A 21136-nucleotide genomic window follows, 5' to 3' on the forward strand; every position below is an offset into this window, starting at 1 on the left:
CAGTATTTTTCTTGGAGAGATTGTGCTCTGTGGTATCCATCCTTCCCAGTTCTCCTTTTGCTAAGTTTGCCAGAATAATTCAGTTAATTATGAAACTCTGACAAATAGGGAAGGAATATTGAAAAAGGTCGGTAGCTGTTTAGCTGGACAAAATGAGTGAAGTCAAAGCTAAAATAAAGTATTTTGTTCATAAAGATTCTTTGTGTATGTTACATAAACAAAAAGTCATTTCACAAGCTACCAGCAAAAGCACTGTGGTGTGTGTGCAAACACCAAAGACTTGAGGATGCATCGAAAGTTCTAACCCTCGTGTTAAATACCAGGCCCACTCAACTGTTTTTCTTCATCTTTTAGGTTTATGGTGCTGCTATTCAGTTTTATGAACCTTATCCCCGGGAGCTGCTAACAGAAAAACAACAGTCGCAGCTGGGTCTCTTGACACCTGTGGAGAGGAAAGTGGTTACTTCTAAGTCCATCAATTCCAACAAATGCATCTGCCTTCTTTCACACTGGCCTTTCTTTGAAGCATTTCGAAAATTTCTTATGTTCATCTACAAACTCTCTGTCTCTGGACCTCACCCTCTTCCCATTGAAAAGTATGTAAAACATTTTCAAATTAATGTGGAAAGGTAGTTGTAGCAGTGTAAGAAGTCACATGGTTTATACATGCCACACTTACTTAGCTGGCATCCTCTTACTTGAGTTATGTAGCTTATGTTGTACTGATAGAAATTCTTCCAGCTTCTGTTTGATAGTAGTGGCTCTTGTAGTGCCAGGAAAGCAAACTAGGTTTTCCTGTAGCTTTTCTGTTAGACTATATCAAGCTTGTTTACCTTTTTCTTTAACTACATCAAACACAGAAAATGGATTCAAAAGATACATGCTAATGTTTGCTGTCCTGCATTTTAGGTTAGTAAATATAAGCTCAGGAACTCTGTGCATTAGCAATATGTGCGTATGTTTTCAAGCGCTGCAACTAATGAAAATTTTATGTGTGTGAAATATGATGTTACGTTCAAAACTATGTTAGACATCTGGCAGTGAAGCATATAGTTTCTCTTTAGGTAAGCTGCATTAGAAGCTCTGTAGAGAGGGGCTAGACTGCCTAGGATTTTAAATGCCTTGCCTAAATGCCAGTGTGTTCTTATCTGTTGCATACATATCTGAAGCTGCCAGTATTAATTTTCACATGTGAAGTGTGAGTGAATGGAGCTTCTTTGTTTCAGTTTGCATAAATAAGCTCTTAAATTTATTGAAACAGTAAATACAGTTAAACAGCCTTTCCAAAACATGGTACTGTCATAATCCAGAATGTGATCAAGATTGTTTTCAGTCCCTGATTAGTCCCTGGTGCTGGCTTTTTAACATGTTTTTGTCTTTTCAGGTACATATCACATTTTATGCACAATATACCTTTCCCTTCACCACAAAGGCCAAGAATTCTTGTGCAGGTAAGCAAAACATTTGCTTCCATTTTTCAGTTGCAATGATGGCAAGAGCTCTTTCTTGCTTTTTGAGGTCTGATTTCTTCTTGTAGGCTTTTTACTCAGCTCTGAATACCCATCTGTTGGAATGGAGAGGGGAGGAGGTGGATGGGTTGGCCTTCTCTTTTGTTGATGTAAACATGGGGTAACTTAGCAAAGAAAACTGTTTCAGGGTCCAGGTGTGGATCACAGCATCATCCTACTTGTAATTTTGAAATTTCTGCTGTGTATTGCCTTTCATTTTATAAGCAACATTTGAATTGCATCAGTGGAGGGGTTGTTTGTTTTCTGTCTTTCTCTCACTTGTCTATCCATTCATGTGGGTCAAAGGTTAGTCCCTGGGGCAGTGCCTCTTGTGCTGCTCTGTTTAATCACCTAGCAGCAGTTACATGTTCAGCACTGAGTCACAGAAAATTTCCTGTAACTTCTGAGAATTGTTCCAGTGATCAATACAAGTTCTGTTGACCTAGTAAACAGAACTTCTGAAGACTGTCTCTGGTTTGTGTCTCTTGCATGACATTGTGATTCTGTCTGCCAGGCAGTTTGTGGGGCTCTGGATATACATTTATATTGGAATATTATACAGCATTAACTTCAGAGTTGTCCATATCAATTGCATACTACTTTATATGTTTCAGCTTTCTGCCCATGATGCATTAATATTGTCTCAGCCAGTTTCCACACCATTGCCATTAAGGTATTGTAATTAATGCTTTAAATGAATGCTGCTTAAAAACTTCAGAGGCATGTAGGAATGAATCCAAACTTTACTGCAGTATTTTTAGATCTTGTAAACAGAAAGCTCAATATGCATTTATAATATTATACAGAGTTGACTTTTTGACATAGGCCTGTACCTTGAGGAATAATAATATCACTAATTATCCTGAAATAAAGATGAATTGGCAGATTATTGTAGGAACTCTGAAGAAAGAAGAAGCAGGCTGTGAGGGGGGGAAAAATTTTTTCTTAAATGTCTTGTATTTTCAGAACTTCAGTAGTAAGCAAATTTTTTGTTGTTGTTAACATAGATAGACTGTGTGTTGTCTTGGTTTTTTTTTTTTTCCTTTATGGATCCAGGAAAGACCTTTATGTCAATCAGTTATGTAAAATCAGTCAATGCACAAGCATGCAAGTATTTTGGAAATCCAAAATTATACCTAAAAAAGGTATTTGTGCTTGAATGTTGATGCAGTTTTTATGGGCACTGCCTGCATCTTTTGGACTGGAGCTCTCTATGATTGTGTGTGGGGTTTTGTTTGTATGGTTTTGTTGATTTTATTTGTTTGTTTTTAAGAAAAAACCCCAAAATATTGTACCCTCACCCCATTAAACATTATCGTATAATATTCTGTATGCAGAGGAATCCCAAGCTTAATAACAGCTGTTACTCAGCCTCTTAAGTGAAAACATGTAGCCAGCCACTAAACAGCAAAGTACATGTAAGCACTTTCTAAGGATAGTCTTTTCTGCTATAAGAATGGATTGATTTTACTTGACTGGTATTAGAATTTGATACTGTCATTCTAAGATCAAATGGATACTCCAGTTCATGTTTTTCCTGAGGTAACCCATTGTATGAAACTGTATGGAACGTATGTAACATTCTTATTCTCTTCCCCTTTCCCACGCACGCCTTAGCGGAGCGAACTTCAGCACTCTGCTCATGAATCTTGGACCAGAAAACTGTGCCACTCTATTACTGTTTGTGTTGCTAGAAGGCAAGATCCTCCTCCATTCTCTTAGACCAGCTGTGTTGACAGGAGTTGCTGAAGCTGTAGCAGCTGTAAGTATGAAGTATTCTGCACAGCAGTAAGAGAAATCAGTTCAAACTGCACGGTTGTTATGAGGCCTTTTTTTAAGTTAAAATGATTGATGCACAAAATGATCTGTGCACTAAATGATCATTTTTCCCAGCAGTAGTATTTAAAGTGCTGTAGTGTCTCTTGTAACTGTTAGAATGATCAATGTATTTTACATAGATAACTGAAAGATGTACTGTGAATGCGGGGTCAGATACGAATTATCTGACTGTTACAAGGCTTTTAGCAACTTCATTTCAACTTGATGCGTGTAACTTTTTGGCTTTTATTGCACAGTATCTGTTGTCTTGTTTTAATGTATTGATTTAATTTAATTTTTCCTTTAGATGATATTTCCATTTCAGTGGCAATGTCCATATATCCCCCTCTGTCCTTTGTCTCTGGCCACCGTACTCAGTGCACCTGTTCCATTTATTGTTGGAGTTGATTCACGATACTTTGATTTGTACGATCCACCACAGGATATTGTGTGCGTTGACTTAGACACAAATATGGTGTACATGTAAGTTCTATGGAGTTTTTGCATTTATTTCTAGAGAGATTGCTGAAATGCTCAGGAGATTAAACTATTAAACCCTGTTTTATCCAATTTCTTACTGTGCTCTGTTCTTTTTCTCATTTCTAATGCTTCATAGCAGAATAAAAATTACTACATCAAGGGTCAACACTTGGCACTGCCTATAAAAATGTGATGCAGATGTTGCTATAAATTTAGTAACAATGGTAATGTGTTCTGGTTTGTTTTTCCACTTATATATTGCTTATTAGGGAAATGGGACAAAAGCTAAAGAAGAGGAATGAGAGGTTTTTTTTCTGCCCCACCATTTCTTATGTTTTCACTTTGACCTTCCACTTTTGAATTTAGTTTGCCAGTGTTCATATGAACATGAGTGCTTCTGAAGCACACTGACCCTTCATCACAGCTTTTCATGGTGTCTTGCACTTGAGGCACTTTATGCTATTGTTAATTAAGAATTTTTCTCAAGTTACAAGGGACAAAATTTTGGTGAGATCAATGAAACAAAATTTGATGTCTTGACTACATTTGAATCTAAATTATTTCCAGTTAATTGTTATGTTTTTAACACTTATGTTAAACTGAAGGTGTTGCATCAATGCGTTTTTGTGCCTTCTCAAGGAGAGGCTAATTCATTGTAACTCTTTTGTTTTTCTGTAATGTATCTAAGTGATAGTACAAATAACTAAATAGAGCTAGCCCTTGTTTCTGGTGTTTAATTTTGTAACTTTATAAGTTACCTTCGATTTTAAGTTAATTATATCAGAAATAGAAAGAGGCATCTAAGCAAGTTAGAAATGAAGATGAACATCACTAAATAAAGTACACATTTTTTTTTCTGTGAAAATATAGTTTCACTTCATCTTGTGTCTCTTTAACTCCTTACTTTTGTTTTTACTAACTTGAGTTAGAATTAGTCATTTGGTCTGTGGGTTAGTTGAGTGCTTTCTTGATTTTCATTGTGTCAAAAGGACCCTTCCTCTACTGAAACAAGTGTTTCCTTTACATTAATGAAATGTTTTGTTGTATTAGTAGCATCAAAGGAAATAGTAAACAATGGAGCATATTGTGTTTATTTTATTATTTGGGTGTTTTTTTTCCCATCTTCACCTTGATCCCAATTAAAAAAAAGATGCAAAAGGCATGTTCGTCACTGTTTATCAAAATATTCTGCCACGAAAGAATATTTACAATACGTATTTTGAAAGGAGAATGTATTGAAGAATCTCAAGGAAGATAATTTGTTTATATGAAGATAATTGCAGTGAAAAATAATATTTTTGTTCATAAGTAGAGTGGAAGTTGAAGACTGAGTTGAAAAAAAATGAAGGAGGTAGAAACAGGGGATTTAGCAGGGAGATAAGGATGTCAAGATTCTTTTGAGATGACTGCTGGAAATACCCAGTACCAGCCTTATTTGGATTGGTTACTGAACTAAAAATCTACCAGTGCCTCACTTCTTATGTGGCACTCAGCTGGAAAGATTTTCGCACCTTTACTTTTACTGTCTTGCAAGTCCATTTCTCATACAATAGTGAACTCATTTTTTCTTTTTTTTCTGCCCATTTTACATATGTCTCGTTTGTACCACTTATTTGCCTTTCAGAGGAATTTGACATTTCTAACATTTGACTTATATGAGTGTGAGATGTTCATACCTGCATTATAAAACTTCTAGCTTGGAAATGAGGATGTTTTTCAATTTCGGAGATGTAAAAGCAAATTTCCATAAAGCAGTTTGTGTTGAAGATCATTCAGAATTCAAAACTACGACTGTTTCTGCCACTGTTTATTTCTGTGGTGAGGCTGCTAACTTTGGAAGACACATAACAGAGAGGAATAACATTTTAAAAAGGCAGTGTTTTCTAGTACATCAGTCTGTCTGTCTCTCTAGTGTCTTTTCAGAGCAAGTTTGCTGCTGTCTTACTTGTGATACACTGAAAGTGTATTTACTGCCAAAAAAATTCTGTGTTTTATTTACTCACAATCTTTTTTTGGATGACTTCAACTGTCTCTGTGAAGGTAACATTGAAAGTTGGTTAAGGAAAGTAGTGATTCTAGGGCAAAGATTTGAAAGTGTGTTTAATTCTTATAGGAGGACTTTTTTCCTTGCATTTTTGGAAGAGTACCATTTATATTGTTCGTAGGCATGCCATAATAGCAGGGAAAACCAGCAGTAACAGCATTGGCTTGGATAGTAATAACTGATTAGTTCTTGTGGCCACAGTGTGTGCTGTACTTCCTGTTACAGCAATTCTTCCCCACCTTCTGCCTTCCAGAAAGAAGCTCAGGAGTTCTGAGGATTTACTTCCTCCTCTCTCTTTTTCTCTCTCTGTTTATATCCAGCTGCTTAAACAAGGTCAAGCATTGTAGCCATTGTCCTTCTAACAAGGATGGGCGTCCCTTTAGACCGGTTTATCCCATTGCTTCATCAACCATATAACTTTTAACTGGTGAGCTGAATTCCCAGTTTTCCTAGTCGCTGCAAGCCTGTGGTTGAAGCTGGAACTGAGTTGCCATAGATGTTTTAACGTGTTAGAGTATACCATATGACCATAAACCTATGAGACTGGTCTTCCGGCATTTTACAGTAACAAGTTCTTGTTGTATTCCAGACTGTCTTTATTGTTGTCAGTAGCAGTAGGGGAGGTTGGTGGTAGTATAAACTTTGCATGATAATCACATACAGATTAATATGTCTAAATTATGTTACCAAGACTGATAAAAGTTCTGAGAGGGAAATCAGCTAAGTGAAACTTCAACTAAAAGTCTAAATCAAATCTTAATGCAGATCCTCCTTATAGACTGGAGAAAACTCTACTCATAACTCATTTTATACTATTCTGATTGTAAGGAAATGAAATTCTGATTTTTGTCACTCCCATTTTTTTTTATTTTTGAAAATTTGGGACACTGACAAGACTTCTTTTCAAAATAATTTCTTTTTTTAAGTTACTTCATTCTGAAAATATAGCACCTTAGGGCTGTGGAAGCTATTCGTTTCTATGTGTTCTGTATTGTTATATGTTTTTTTTCCTTTCCTTTTGTTTTAGATCAGATGATAAGAAGAGCACCAGTTGGAAGCAGTTTCCTAAGAAGCCATGTAAAAGTCTGCTCAGCACCTTGAAGAAACTGCACCCACAGTTGGCAGCCGGTAAAATACTTAACTCTTGAAATAGCCTGCCTTTTACATGGGACATATCAACTGAAAGATGCACAGTATTTCTAGTGTTGGTCACTTTTAAATATGGGCAAGTAGAAAAAAAGAAAAATGCATCTTCAACGTCTTGCAAAAGTTATCTGTTTGAATGCCCCACATTTTAATGCAGACTTGTATGTGTTTCTCATTGCTAGTTCACAGGAAAACTCAAGAAGGCTCTGCAGTGGAGATGACTCCTATTGAGGCAGATTTCTCCTGGCAAAAAAAGATGATAGAACTTGAAATGGAGATACAAGAAGCTTTTCTGCGTTTCATGGCATCTATTTTAAAGGGTTACAGAACATTCCTCAAGCCAATCACACAGGCGCCTTCAAATAAAGCAACGGCTGCTGATTCCTTGTTTGATCATCAAGGTGAGCATGAGGCAAACCATGTGCTAATGCAGTGTTAAAATGTTAGGGGTGAGAAGGTACTTAGCTTTAAAGGTCACCTTTTGTACAGTTCTTGTCAATATTTAAAATTGCAATTGAATAAGGTTAAACAATTCAAAGTTGATTAGAATGTGGATATACATGCGTGTAGAACTGCAATGTTGCAATAGCTCTTGTATTAGAAAAGTTCCCTTTCAGCAGCAAGATACCCTCCCTGCATGACATATTCCATAAGGGCAACCTCTGAAAGAATATTTATCAATTTGTACAGAGGAAAAATACCAGAAGCCTGGTAATTATGAGCAAAGTAATATTCTCACTATAATGGGAAGATAATTGAGAATGGGGCAGAGATGAGAAAAATAACAGAGTGATAGTTGGCAAAGTTCATCTTATTTTGCTTATTGTCTTAAATTTACAGATGTGTCCATGAGTTGAATACTAGATAAAATGTCGGAGGTGTTTTTTTGGTATGTGGTGGTGTTTTTTTGGGGTTCCTTTTTAGTTTGGCTTTTTTCATTATTTTTTAATTACTGGATGAGAGGTTTAAGAAGAGGTTTTTAGTCAAAGGCTTGGGAAGTCTTAAATATTTTCAAGCCCATCACCTCTTATGATAATGTAATATTTATATAGTATTGTTGTAACTGTTATATACTTCTGCTTTTGTAAGAGATCACTACCTCCTTTTCCTTGCACAGTAAGTCAACAAATACAGGTTATATGGTAGTGATTGTTTTCCGAGTACTGTTAACTATAGTAAAAATAATTATTAAAGAAAAAACCCTGTTGTTTTAATCTTTTAAATGCAAGTAGTGGTAAGTGGTTGGTTTTGTTTATAAAGCTGATGCTTTATGTACGAGCATTTCAAATATTTTCTGTTGATATTTTATAAGTTAATTTCTTATGGAACTCATAACTGGTATTTAGTTGTGTGTTCCATTTTATAACCAGGATTTTTAAAGAGCAGAGACCGTGCCTATATGAAGTTCTACACACATCTCACCAAAACACAGATATTCAGCCGCTTTATCGAGGAGTGCAGTTTTGTGAGTGACAAGGATACTGGCTTGGCATTTTTTGATGACTGCATAGAAAAGGTAAAAAACATGCAGCAATGCTATTAGATTATATGCTTCTGTTTATTTTCTATTATTGTCCTGCTCTTCATTTTTAAAGGTAAGTACCCTCTGCAGCAAGTGTTTTGAGGGATTTGAATTCTTGGTTGGTAGTGCTGAGTCATTTTCTTCCTTCATCTTGCGTGGTCATCGTTTTCTGTGTGATATGGGAAACTTTCATTAAAGCCTTATAGGATGTCAAGCTATAAGATAATGTGAGAAATACCAGTGGCTGACACTTAAGCACTTGTTAATCACCCTCCCTGTTATGTGGAATTATCTACCAGTGGTCATCTGTGTTATATCTCTTTTTCACACAATTTAAACTTAAAACAAAAAACATGCCTAGCGCTCCATTCGTGTTCAAAATTTATTTATGTAGATAACATCCCCTTTCATTGCTTGTATTTTATATGAGAAAGATTGCTGTAACCCATTTTTTATTTTTTTAAAAAAGTAACTTCTGTGTGGTTCTGGTCAAGGTGGGTTATTGAGTTTATAGCTACATCTATAAGATGCCAAGTTCACAATATAAAGACTAGGAGCTGGAGAATTATATGTATTTTTTTTAAGATGTGTATGTATAATTCTTTCTGGACAGAACCTTCATTGTCATACCAAGTTCTTTGATTCGATATCGATTCCAACCGAATTAATGCTTGTAAACAAGCCACTAAAGTGTTTGAAAGTTTCTTTGTCTTTTTTTTTTTTTTTTCTGCTGAGTATGGTGGATGCATCCAGAACATTCTCTATTTAATGGTGTTAATAATTGGATATTATTGCAGGGTTTTAATGTGTTTCATACTTAAATTCTCATATTGAAAAATTCTGCAAAACAGCAGTTTCTTTCAGTTAAACTAAAAAAAAGCACTTTCCTTTGATAGAATTTTGTATTTAGTAGATAATGCCAACAGATAGAAAGCATGCCAATTACTGCACTTTCTTACTTTCAGCAAAGAATGTATTTGAAAAGAGCTTAATTGTTTCTACAGTAATATGAAAATTTAGTGCTTTTTATTTAACTTTTCAGTAAATCGTACGGCTTTAATAGCATTATTTGGATTTTTTTTTGAGTTGACCAGGAACTCTATTATTTTTTCTCTTTTCCCAGCTCTTCTCAGATAAAGGAACAGAAAGAGGAGAGAAGGTATGTTGTTCTTTAGAATGTTTAGGAATATCTAATTGTGAAATAAAAATGGAGGGACAAGGCTGTGGACTTGATATTTGAGTAATTGGAACAAATATAATTTATTTTAAATATTTAATGAAATGCAGCATATACTAAATGTATCTTAACATATGCTCACATTATTAATGTTAAAAAAGACATTTTATTCCAAAGCCAGACTCTGTACTTTAAAGTACAACTTCTCTTTTCAGGTTGATGTAGATTCTGTTGAAGATGTACGGTTGATTGAACTTGATGAGTCTCAAAAAAGTGAACACACAGTGTTCATAATGCCACCAGAACCTTCTGCTGATGATGGACAGGACCGAGTGCCAAAATACAGGTAAGAGTTAAATAAGCTCATGTAATGAAACTAAGGATGCTTGTGAAGATTCGCAGGGCAGATATTCTGTCTTGGTGCAAGACTTGCTTTAATATAATGTTCAGAAGAATCTTTAATAAGATACGAACTGCCTGGATTCTGGTAAGTTTCTGAACATCTAGACACCAATATTGATGGCGTGTGGATTTGGAGTTCAACTTTACGTAACTTCCTGCTAACCTTACAGTAGTACTTTTCTACATGTATTCAGTGTCTTCCTGTTTCAGCCATCTATATATATTTTGTAGTAATAGCAGTGTACTTTGTTTCACAGTGGGAATGACGGTGGGTGGGTGATGGATCTGTCTATTGCTATTGATCTGCAGCTGATGAACCAAAAGAACAAAACATGCACTCAACTTTTCTGAGTTCTTTCACTGAGTGTTTTTCAGCCCTGTGCAGGAAGTGTGGAGTTTCAGACACTCCGGGTATGATTTTTTTCTTCCTGTCTCTCTTGAAGGTCACAAAGGTTCTGTTTCCAACTGTTGTCATTGTTAATGGTCATCTGTACTTCCCTGACCTTCATGGTATGGATGGTAGTCTGGTTCTTGTTTCCATTGTGTATGGAGATGTAATGTCCAAGGCATCTTCTTGTGATATCTTTGTGAATAAAAGGAGCTTGCTATCTTGTTTTGTTTTCTTTTTTTGTGTCTGTCCTCCCCACCTCTTTATTCTCCTGTTTGTCAGTTCTTTGCACGCAAGTTGTCTTTGTATGGCTTTCCTGCTATCAGCAGGTACATGAAAAACTTTTCTTTTTTTTCCCCCCAATCATCTATGTAGTTACAAAAGCTTCCCACGACTAGATTTCAAGCTCTTTGACAGGCCACAGGAGCTCAAGCTTTCATTCAGCAGACACCCAGCTGGAAGCAGCATTTCAAATAGTCCAGCGCTCATGGCAAAGAGGACAAAACAGGTCAGATGAGTCTTACTGTAATCACTGTGTTACCATTGAAAGACATGAGTTATTTTGGTAAAATTGCCACTACGTATTTATGCTAGAAGTTAGTGTTGTTAGAGGTATGGTCTGTGTAACTATCCAGAATCAGTACTTGGGAAAGAAAGAAACAGAAAGCAACAAATAACAAACTATCATCTGAGGTTACAGTTTATTATTAAACTCATTTCTGAGCTTTACACTGTCGTATAAAACAAAAGAAAAATTAAAATTAATGTTTGGGGAACAAAAAAAAAAGAGGATTAATCTCGTGCTAGTTTTTGCTTGCAGAGAGCATTAATATGAGAGTGTTAAGAAGGGAGCTTCAGTTGAATGTTTGTCCAGTATTATTAAATTCTTGCTTTTAAGGAGCCAGTATCGGAATTACTAATGGCTTCTAGATTCAGAATGTTACGTCTTTTGTCTGATTTTTGTTTGTTTCATCTTAACAGGAGATAAAAACAGCTCATAAACTAGCCAAGAAGTGTTATGTAAGCCCCCCACAGTGGGCTAAGTGTCTCTTCAGTCATAGTTACAGCCTATGGTTTATTTGTCTGCCAGCCTACATCAGAGTTGCACATCCCAAGGCCAAAGCACTTCAGCAGGCATACGATGTTCTAATTAAAATGAGGAAAACTGATGTGGAACCACTAGATGAGGCAAGTGCAAATCAACAAATGTTACCATAAACATGTTATAGAAGACGAAGTGCAAATATTGTGTGTTTCCCCACCTCCACCAGGTTAAGTATACTTACAGTTTGACCTGTTTTAAAGCCAGCTTAGATTGGTCTTAAAGTCTGCTTAACTAGGGCAGCTGGAAATTAATTTTCTTTTTTATCACTAGCATAGTGTTAACTGGGCCGAGTACTCCAACTTAGTGTTGCTCTCCTCCCAGACTTGTTCAAGAAGGAAGTTCTTCAATATCCCTATTTTTTAAATGAGCTTTGAATGAGCTTTGCAGCCTTACTGAACTGAAGGGAAAATGGGTTTACCATACCATTCTTTCAGTAGTATCCACAAGCACACAGCAGCAAGATATCCTGCTTTTTGCGTGGGTGTTTCCTTCCCTCCTTTATTTGGCAAGCAGAAGGGCTGAGTGGAAGAAAGTTCAGCATTCTCAACAATGTAACTGCTGATGTTATTTCAGCTGATGTGATTTCCTGTTAATTTTTGCTCCCTCTTCTGGCTGTTGAGTACTATGTACTGAGTAGCTTGGCTTTCTCTTTTTACATGTGTAAAAGCTGGAAATCAGTGAAGAGCTTAAACACTTGCAAAATCCTTGTTATCAGTCCATTTATGTTTTTTTTATATTGTCAGGTCTGCTACAGAGTTGTAATGCAGCTCTGTGGACTGTGGGGTCAGCCTGTTCAGGCGGTGAGAGTCCTCTTTGAGATGAAAAATGCTGGAATACAGCCAAATGCCATCACCTATGGTTATTACAATAAGGTAAGAGAAGTCTTGGTGAGGACTACTAGACTGATGTCTCTCTTGCTTTTGTCACTCCTCTTGTCTTATAGCACATTTTGAAGATTGTGTCTTTCGGCTCTTCACTTGGATTTGCTTTTTCTTTTGGGCAAGCAATAATTTCAGACATTCTTACAGTTCACTGGATCTACAGTGTGTGGGTTTACACTGCTAAATTTAGATTCCTGTGCTGTTTTTATAACAGAAATTCTGTTGAAATATACTTTTATAGTGTTTCTGTTCCAAGTTTTGGAACCTGTCTAGTGTTTCCATGTCAAAGTCTTTTCTTCCTAGGTGTATCCTTAACAAGATCCAAGGTGGATGAAGGCTCAAATTAGGCTAGCTGAAGTAGCTTCCCCTCTTTTCCTTGCTTCCAAGTTCCTATAATATGCTGATGAAACTTCTTGTTAAAGTAAATCATGTAAAGTTGTGAGAAAGAGGTGCTACTATGCTCTTTTGTTGCTATGGAGATACATAAATAAAAACAAACACCCCTTTGTTTACTTAAAGAAATATTGATCCATTGTCCATTGTTACTCAGCTATTTTATCCAGAACTGTGAGACAAAAGGAACAGCTCAAATATGCCCTTCTTCACATAACCAACAGGAAATGATTCTAATCTATTCTGTGATTCTCTGAAATGCCTGTTTTTTAGTATGGAAAGAAAAGCTTGTCTCTGTACTAAGTTTCAAAGACTCACAGTATCATTAGGTTGGAAAGGACCCACTGGATCATCGAGTCCAACCATTCCTAACAATCCCTAAACCATGCTCCTCAGCACCTCATCCACCCATCCTTTAAACACCTCCAGGGAAGATGATTCAACCACCTCCCTGGGCAGCCTGTTCCAGTGCCCAATGACCCTTTCTGTGAAATATTTTTTCCTGATGTCCAGCCTGAACCTCCCCTGGCGGAGCTTCAGGCCATTCCCCATTCAGTCCTCAGTCACTTGGGAGAAGAGGCCAGCTCCCTCCTCTCCACAACCTCCTTTCAGGTAGTTGTAGAGAGCAGTAAGATCTCCCCTCAGCCTCGTCTTCTCCAGGCTAAATAACCGCAGCTCTCTCAGCCGATCCGCGTAAGACTTGTTCTCCAGCCCCTTCAGCAGCTTCGTTGCTCTTCTCTGGACACGCTCCAGAGCCTCAACATCCTTATTGTGGTGAGGGGCCCAGAACTGAACACAGTACTCGAGGTGTGGTCTCACCAGTGCCGAGTACAGAGGGAGGATAACCTTCCTGGACCTGCTGGTCACGCTGTTTCTGATATAAGCCCAGATGCCATTGGCCTTCTTGGCCACCTGGGCATGCTGCTTGCTCATGTTCAATTGTCTGTTTCATAGTGTAACTTTCTCACTGTTTTTGTTACTGCATTTTCTCTTTCTGTAGGCAGTTTTAGAGTCTCCTTGGCCAAGCAGTAACCGCAGTGGCATATTCCTGTGGACAAAGGTACGAAATGTAGTCCGTGGCACAGCACAATTTAGACAGTGCTTAAAGAAGTCAGCGCAGAGCCCACGAGTACCTGTGATATCAGGTAATAAGTTAGTTGAAGTTGATTTATTTCTGATGAACAAGAGCATTTGCATGCTTTCTGAGGGACTTCAGCTAACATTGTGGCCTTTACAAATGGAATATCTTTCCTTCAATGCATAAAAATCGATAATTGACAATGATGCTTAAAACAGTCCTAGAATGTTCTTTGCACACTGAAAAAATTAACTATCTGGATTCTGTTGCTCGAATTTCATATTCTTGTTTTAAATGTTCAAGCAAAAGTATTTACTGCTGTCTGAAGAGTTTGTTTAAAAATCTGAAAAGTTAAGTCCTGTCTTGCTAACCAGCTCTTATTTTCATGTCTTTAGTTCTGCGGAGTACCACGGGTGGAAGTGATGGGGACATGGTGAGCCATGGTAGCGTGGATAGTTCTAATGATGCTAACAGTGGGGAGCACACTCTCTTCGTCAGTGACTTAGTCAGGCTTGATTCCATTGATAATCACTCTAGCACAGGTACTAGATTCTGCTGGGTTTCACTACTAACAGTCCCCCAAAAAGCTAAATTTTCTAGTATCCTGTTGATTTCCCCTTCACCACCACCACCTTACCCTCTTGAGGCTGTAGAGAATGAAGAATGGAGTTAAACTATGTAAAGAGAAAGACACTGTTCTCCAATATTATGCCTTTATAGCAGATCATACTGTTTCTTTCGTTTAGAGTGAACTGGAGTAGAAATATTATAATGTTTAAAATACCTTGCTGTGGTTTCATAAAGCTTGCTTTTTGTGCTAATCTTCAGAAAAGGTATGAAGTTTCTGACATGAGTCTGTTTAACTTCTGTAAATCGTCATTCATAGCAGTTATAGTTTGCATGAGTTAAACTTTTCTCTGTGCTAAAGGAAAGGAGGGAAAGCTGCTGAGCTGATTAGAGGCTGACTACTTAAAAATTTTGCTCAGTGATGGTAATTCAGAAAGGCCTAAAGAGCATTCCTGGAATTATTATGTTATGTTTGGTTATAATAAGTTATGCTTTTAAAGGCCATATTCAGATTTCTTAACAATAGTTGCTAAACTGGGAAATAAATATAAAAATTACCAGAATTTTGTCATACAGTCTGTATAAACCTGGGAATGGAAAAAATGAGTGATCAGTTGGAGCAAAGCTCTATCTTACATGTAGTGTGCATTCTTCCAGACAAACTGGAGTAAAAAGAATGCACAGGATGTTAATTACTTGAGATTGCAAGGCAAAATTCGTAGTCTTTCATATTCACTTTAGTATTGATTACATCTTACCCGTGCACAGTCTCAACTAAACTTCCTCTTTGTGTGTACTTCAAAACTTACTATGCAGGTGGTTCTTGTATACTCTTTGTGTTTTTAATACCTTGAGCCCTTCTGTAAAGAGAACTTTGAGTCTGATTCCTGTGCTTCATCCAATGTGCCTGCCTAGATTACTGAACTTTCCTTCTCTTTGCTCTTTGTTGCTCTGCTTTCTACTCTTTGCTGTCTCTTGAGTGCCACATTTGTCCTTGGCTATCACGGTGTGGGGTGCAGACTTATATGGTGTGAAGCCTTGCATGCACGCGTGCATTATTTCTACCCTTGAATGTTACTTCTGCAGGTAATTCACCCATTTATTGATAGGTTTTTTCACTTTTGTGCAAAGAAGGGATACTAACATCATTGAAATAATAATAGAAAAAAGGACCAAAAAATTTTAGAACTTACATTTCTATATAAAAGGGTTTTAATACAGTAGCCAAATATAATGATTGATGGCAGTTCAAACTTGAAATTAAGTTATTCTTTGTGTGTTTGCTCTCTGTTGGTAAAATAAACAGCAGAAATATGCATTGTAGATAAATTATTTATGTTGCTCAAGTTTTATGGAGCTAACTAATACCTTTCACACTCAGTAAATTACTTACACTTTGATATTTTTAAATCCCGTCAGTTATTCTAATAGGTGCTCTAAGGGTTGTGAATCCTGTTTAACATGTTGCAATGGAATATACCCCACATAGTTTTCTGGTATACACAGCAGGACTTCAGATAAAAATAATAAATGAAAGAGAGTCTTTCTGAGTTATTTCCTATGGCAGACTTTTGGACTACTGTAAACTATTTTTTTTTCTTTTAAGAATGAGTTACAGCTGTCAAGTTTAAGTGCTATCGTGGAAGAACAGACTTTTCAAAATGTTGACTTTTACTTTTTTTCTATTACATTCCAGACTTTGCACTATAGCCCAAAGATATAGCACAGTTTATGGTGCAGTTCTTTTCAAGGATGTATTTATTAATTGTTAGAAGCTTGCTTTATTACTGTTGTGCTTCTCTAAATTTCTTTTGTAGATGCACCTAAGAACTTAGCTTGCCCAGTAATAAAATATTTCATGGTAATGAGAAGAGAAAGGAATGAAAGGAGATCCAGTGTATCAAAAGTAGTTAGTCACTATAGTGTTCCTGGGGAAATAACTTATATTAAATATAATCATTAGAAAAGTAAATTTGGATTGTGTAGCCTAATTATCTCTGCTGTCACCATCACCATGTATATCTGTGCATAGATTAGGCAATTTCATAATCTTACTACAAACTTCTGATGGTGAAACAAAATGTGCAACAAATTAATTTCAGTTCCTTTATTTTCTAATTGAAAAACAACAGTAGGAAAGTAAAAACAATCTGAGGCGTGTTTTTGTATTCCTTCAAACAGGTGGCCAGTCAGACCAGGGCTATGGATCCAAGGATGAACTTCTAAGAGATGGGGATAGTCTTCATGCAACTGAAACACAAGTAGAGAAAGATACTACTACAGCTGAAGGCCTAATAGGAGGTTAAGTATGCATTGATGAAGATAGTGATAGGTCAGCTTCATGCATTAGACTACCGTAGATACTCAATGTAGTGGTTTCGTAATGTTGCCAAAGTGAAAATACGACTGTGTGAAATCTGGTGGACTACTTCTATGCCCTAGATAGTAGCAATGGAATTCATATAGGAAGAAATAGCCTTTTACTAGACTAATTTAATTCAAATGCTAAAATTGGACAAGTTCTGGTGGAAATAGTATTTTGTATTCAATTCCTCTCATTTGTGTATTTGGAAACTTGACCATTTTTTTTAGCTGTACCAGTTGAATTAATAAAAGGCACTACAAACTCTTTTTCCTACAAACTCTTCCCAGCTGTAGAAAATATGGTCATCTGCTTCTATCCAGATTTTGTGCTTAGTTTTTCTGTACTTTTATCATTACTGAATCTGTTTTGTATGTGTGTTACTATTGTAGATACTTAATGTGAGTCAGGGCTTCTAAATAGCCTTGCATGAAAATCTGAGAACTGCTTTTCCTACTTTACTTTGGCTAGTTGAAATAATACCAGTGGAGGAAATTGGCATATACTCTATGTGAACATCAAGAACTCTCTTCATAATACTGTCTGCCATCATCTCTGTGGATATGCTCAATACCTAGTAGGACTGATCGTTCAGGTTGTAATTACATAAGGGAACAGTATTTGAGGTTATATTTTCTATAACAGTGCAAATGAAATTATTTAGTTAAATTAACTATAAAGTTCATCTTCTCTTTCTTGCAGAGGTTTGTACTGAGAAATCTGATGAAAAGCAACAGCTGAATATAGAAACTCATAATCCAACAGACCTACCTTCTTGGGGTAACAGTATTGTGAAGGTTCCATCTGGCATCTTTGATAGCAGTGGAAGGAGAAGCAGTGATGGTGAGTCACTAGGTGAAACAGAGCTTGCAAAAGTCCTTATCTTGTGCTATAGTGTTTTACAAACATTTTCATGCTTTGAAAAGAAATAAAACATTCTGTTTGAGGTGCAGATACCTCCTGCAACTCCTGCAACCATTATCCTTTGCAGGTGACTTAAAAGGAACCTGTGGATTTTAAGTTTGAAAATCACTGTTCAGTAGATAGTGATCAAGACTTTCCATCACACACTGAGACTATTTCAGGAGTGTACTAGCAACCCAAGAGAATTAGAGTCTTGGTCTTGGTTTTGTCACCTCAGCCTTGCTGACCTTGGATGAGTTTCCTTATTCCTATGGCTTACATTGCCAATGACTGATTAGGGGACAATACATGCCATACAAGATTTATTTACATATCTGGAACTTTAGGATGTGAGGATGTGAGGAATAGTTATTGGTATATAAAAGCCAAATCTTTGGGATCTTTTTTTTTCTGCCTTCATGCCTATTCTTGACGAAGGCAGCGTGGTCAGCTTGACTATAGGTTGATAGCAAAGGACTGAGTCTCAGGCAACGAATTAACCAGAACCTTTGTGGGAATTATGAGAGCCAATGACTTATTTATATTTTGGCCTAGCTAACACAGCTTTCTAGGCAACAATTATTCCCAATTCCTTCAAGAAAATGGGAATATTGTTAAAATTAGTTTATATCTTATACATGCTAAACTTGATTAGCTCTGTGTCATACATGAAGTAATGCTTCTGTGTTGTGCAGACACAGATGGTAGGGTTATTTTTTTTCAAAACCAGAATGACCTGCAGAGTCTGATGTATAGATCTGTGAGTAAAGCTCTGTGGGGAAAAAAAACCAAACAACAGAGCAATCTGTGCTTATAATTGTACATTCCTTTAGTTCATGGAATGTAGTATCTACTGTCTGCTTACTCTTGGCACAGTGAAAGGAGGTAGAAGCCATAAAAGGCTTTGACATCAAGGACTGGAACAGTAGATGACTTTTGATCTGCAGGATGCCTTTGCAGGCAGTAAAATAGCTTATTAATGGCAGTGTAACTTCTTAATGGATATCTTGAGGTTGTGATGCTCCCAGTCTTCTCACCAGTAAGGAGAGTAGGAGATTTCACATCATTTTGGGAATTAACACTTTTGGTGCCTATGGATACCATATTAATGCCTTTTCTCTTTTAGAAACTGGTTCTAGCCCACTGTTCATAACTCAGGATTCAGTTGAAGATGTAGTCTTTGGTGATGTTTCTCCAAAGAAAACAAGTGAAAAAGGACAGAAGAGGCAGAAACTGTTTTCAGAGAGAAGCTGCAGTTTCAGCAGTGAAGGCAGAGCAGGAATGCTGCTAAAAAAGGGCAGCTTGGACCTACATTCTAAAGAAATGGCCGTAATGATGGGAGCAGATGCCAAGATCTTAACAGCAGCTTTATCTGGGGCCAAGACTTCACCCTGTCGTACCAATAAGTCCCACAGCTTTGAAAGTACTGTTGACCAGCAGGTTTCTGGCATAAGTGGCACTTGGAGTTGTGTGACTGAGAGTAGTTGGGAATTGGAGCATAGGTCTTCACCAGTGCTGGAAGAACCTGGGGAAGGGCAGGAACATCTTGAGAATGGAAGAGATGAAAACATGACGACAGTGGAAGATGTGAACCTTGAACAATCAGCTGAGTCCCAAATCAAGAAACCACAATCCAAAGATGCAACTGCTAAAAGGAATAGCTTTTATGGAGTGGTTAAGCCTATTGAAAGGGAAGATGTTGAAGTAGGCTTGGACCCTTTATCTCTGCTGGCTACTGACAGCATGCAACCAAGGCATCCAGAACCTGAGGAAAAGTTGGTGTCACCAGTTGCAGCACGCAATTTGGCAGATGAAATAGAGAGCTATATGAATCTAAAGAACCCCTTGGGTAGTAAGTTTCCCAGCATGGAACTTCACGAGCCAAACAGGGAAGCAGAAGCCTCTGGTATATTTGGTCATTCCCAAGAAAGAAGGTCAAGTCTGCCTTTGGATCCTGTTCTTCCACCTTCTGAGTCTTATGAAAATCGGAGAAGTCCTTCTGTCTCCAGATCCAAAACATTCACTGGACGACAAAAGCAACAAACCCATCCACGAGTTCAAAAGGAGCGGTCTTCATCTTTGACAGGACTCGGTCGCTCTTCTCCACATGGCTCATTAGGATCTGTTGTAACAACTTTATCCAATCTGAAGTTAGACAACATACTTTCTGGACCAAAAATGGACGTTCTGAAATCAGGCATGAAACAGGCTGCCAATGTGGCCAGTAAGATGTGGGGAGTTGTAACTTCAGCATATAGTTACTCAGATGATGAGGCAAGTGTTTTTTAGTATGAAAAATTTGGGGAGACAAAGTTGGAGGGGTAACTTCTATGTCCGAAAGATTGCTTCACAAGACAGTGGTATTTATGAAGTATTAACTTTTACTAGCTAACAACAAATATATTTCATGTGTGATGGAGTTTTCCTCTGTCATTAAAAAAATACATTTCAGACAAAAGCAAATTAAATGGTCTTGATGCAGTAAACTTAAACTTCAACATCTTGTTCCCAGCATTCCCCTCCCATTTATCATTTTACTTATATGTAAAGAAACTGCATCAAAAAACCCTACTAAGAAAGAAAATTGTCATCATAATTCTTTGTGTGAGATATACTTCCTGTCTTATTTTTAAAAAATAATAAAAGGTTGTGAAAACAAATAACAAACCTAAGAAATCAGGTTGGTGAGGATCGGAGTTGAACTTGGTAAAAGATAACATGAGATCTAGTAAATTCATTCATCTGGAATTTGGGAATCAAATGTTACAATTCTTGTATGACTACACTTGATTAACAGTCTTTTTCAGAGTAAAACATTTCAGAGTACAATGACACAAATGAAAGAGGAAATGGAAGGATGAATATTATAACTTCCTCTTTTCTATATACATCTCGTTATTGTCCCTCCAAACATAGTTTTGTCTCTTAGAAAGGCCTCTGCTTGATCCAGTTAACCCTTCAATTTGGTGTTTGGCTTTAAGGATCCTTTGTATACTCTCTTCAGGCTGTTAAGAGAGCTTCTTGTTTCCTTTTCCAACTTCTCCCTCCTTTCTCCAGCCTACATAAAAGGTGGGAAAGGGGAAAATAGCTGTCTAGCTTTATTTCTACATGAAACAAATTTAACTGGTGTTACTAATACAAGTTCTTTCTATTAAACATAAAACCTTCATTTTGTGTAATATCTGCCAAATCACAATTTATCTGTCATTTTCCTGTTTCACCTGTATTGAAGAAGTTTATATCCCCATTTCTTTTTCACTCACTTTGATCCTCAGCTGAGTATTTTCACTACTAAAGCCTTTCATTTATCCAGTATCTTTACAGTTTGTCCAACATCCACCCTTTCTGGGGTTACATAGATT

General features: G+C 37.0%; 1 protein-coding gene across 5 annotated transcripts in view; it reads left to right on the top strand.

Annotated features, from left to right (window-relative positions):
- Positions 1-21136, top strand: part of DENND4C (DENN domain containing 4C) — a 69114-nt gene that overhangs the window by 27636 nt on the left and 20342 nt on the right. For 4 of the 5 annotated variants that reach the window (XM_054054514.1, XM_054054518.1, XM_054054515.1 and 1 more), the window contains 18 exons: positions 355-596; positions 1385-1451; positions 2123-2181; positions 3126-3270; positions 3634-3809; positions 6878-6978; positions 7179-7397; positions 8367-8512; positions 9642-9677; positions 9911-10041; positions 10861-10993; positions 11467-11673; positions 12334-12462; positions 13865-14009; positions 14338-14484; positions 16691-16810; positions 17574-17714; positions 18901-20052. In XM_054054514.1, coding sequence (XP_053910489.1) covers positions 355-596; positions 1385-1451; positions 2123-2181; positions 3126-3270; positions 3634-3809; positions 6878-6978; positions 7179-7397; positions 8367-8512; positions 9642-9677; positions 9911-10041; positions 10861-10993; positions 11467-11673; positions 12334-12462; positions 13865-14009; positions 14338-14484; positions 16691-16810; positions 17574-17714; positions 18901-20052 — 3496 coding nt within the window. The remainder of the gene's footprint in view (positions 1-354; positions 597-1384; positions 1452-2122; positions 2182-3125; positions 3271-3633; positions 3810-6877; positions 6979-7178; positions 7398-8366; positions 8513-9641; positions 9678-9910; positions 10042-10860; positions 10994-11466; positions 11674-12333; positions 12463-13864; positions 14010-14337; positions 14485-16690; positions 16811-17573; positions 17715-18900; positions 20053-21136) is intronic. The other variant, XM_054054516.1, reaches the window with a different exon arrangement.

The sequence above is a fragment of the Cuculus canorus genome, chromosome Z, assembly GCF_017976375.1.
Source record: "Cuculus canorus isolate bCucCan1 chromosome Z, bCucCan1.pri, whole genome shotgun sequence".
In the NCBI taxonomy this organism is placed as follows: domain Eukaryota; kingdom Metazoa; phylum Chordata; class Aves; order Cuculiformes; family Cuculidae; genus Cuculus; species Cuculus canorus.